We start from the raw sequence: 1003 nt of genomic DNA on the forward strand, positions 1-1003 counted from the left end.
GAAACAATATACAAAGCAAGAAAATATTCACAGTATCTCGTGATTGAGAGGAAAACAAGGAGAGAATATCATGCAGGAAATTATGCATTTCAATATTCTTAATATCCATTTCTTTTAAATCAGCTTTGATTGAAGTTCCATAAATTAATAGATCGAGTTCCATTTTTCTTCCAATTCTAACACAATTTGTGAAGATGTCAAGACTTGAAAACAGTAAACAATACTGAAACCGATGCTTAAATTTGATTGACAGAAAAATATACCACATAGATCTTGCTGCCTTTACTTCCCTGTTGAAGCAACTTCTTTGTGGCTTCCAAGTGATCCAACAGTGAAGTCATGGCCTCATACAAGTTACGAGAAGCATGCTTTGTGACATCACGTATCTCTTGGAAAAACGGAATCATAATCGTTAACCTTCCAGCAAGGCTAAAGAATGGCTTCCTCACAACAGATATATAACCGGAGATTTCAGATATCTCCTTCACCTTATTAATTACATCCTGCATCAACATAGTAATCCTTCCTTCCGCCATTTCTAGAAAATCTTTATAACAAGTTCGTGAAAAAGCTTTTGTGTGCAAGAAAAGATCAAAATCAAAAGCTTCTTTAGAAAATTGACCAAGAAAAATGAACAGAAATTGAGGGTCACAACCACCGGAAACACCAGAGAATATGTGAAAAAGAGAGCAATGAAGATGATTTGAGTATGGAGATGGGACGACTGGTGTGAGCTTTATAGGGGTTGGGGGTTGCGATTGTGTTGGCTTTTTGATTAAGTCTTAGTTGGCACTGAGGCAGTCATGAGTTAAGACAAGAGTCTCCGGCTAAACGGCTATATGGCTAGAGCTTTTTTAGGGCATTTTTTTTAGATTTATTATTATTATGGCACGTGTCAAAAAGTACACCCAGGGATCTGACGTGGCTTTTATTCTGTGGTTCACTTGTCCATTTTATAGGTTACAAATTGACAAAGTGACTTTATTTTTGACTGTTTTACCTT

General features: G+C 36.3%; 1 protein-coding gene across 1 annotated transcript in view; it reads right to left on the bottom strand.

Moving 5' to 3' along the window:
- The window catches only part of LOC112512259 (U-box domain-containing protein 13-like), a 9483-nt gene extending 8947 nt beyond the window's left edge, over window positions 1-536 (bottom strand). The window contains exon 1 of the mRNA XM_025118136.1: window positions 264-536. Within this exon, the coding sequence (XP_024973904.1) occupies window positions 264-536 (273 nt within the window). The remainder of the gene's footprint in view (window positions 1-263) is intronic.
- Between the last annotated feature and the right edge of the window lie 467 nt (window positions 537-1003).

The sequence above is a fragment of the Cynara cardunculus genome, assembly GCF_001531365.2.
Source record: "Cynara cardunculus var. scolymus isolate 2C chromosome LG 5, CcrdV1, whole genome shotgun sequence".
NCBI classification, from domain to species: domain Eukaryota; kingdom Viridiplantae; phylum Streptophyta; class Magnoliopsida; order Asterales; family Asteraceae; genus Cynara; species Cynara cardunculus.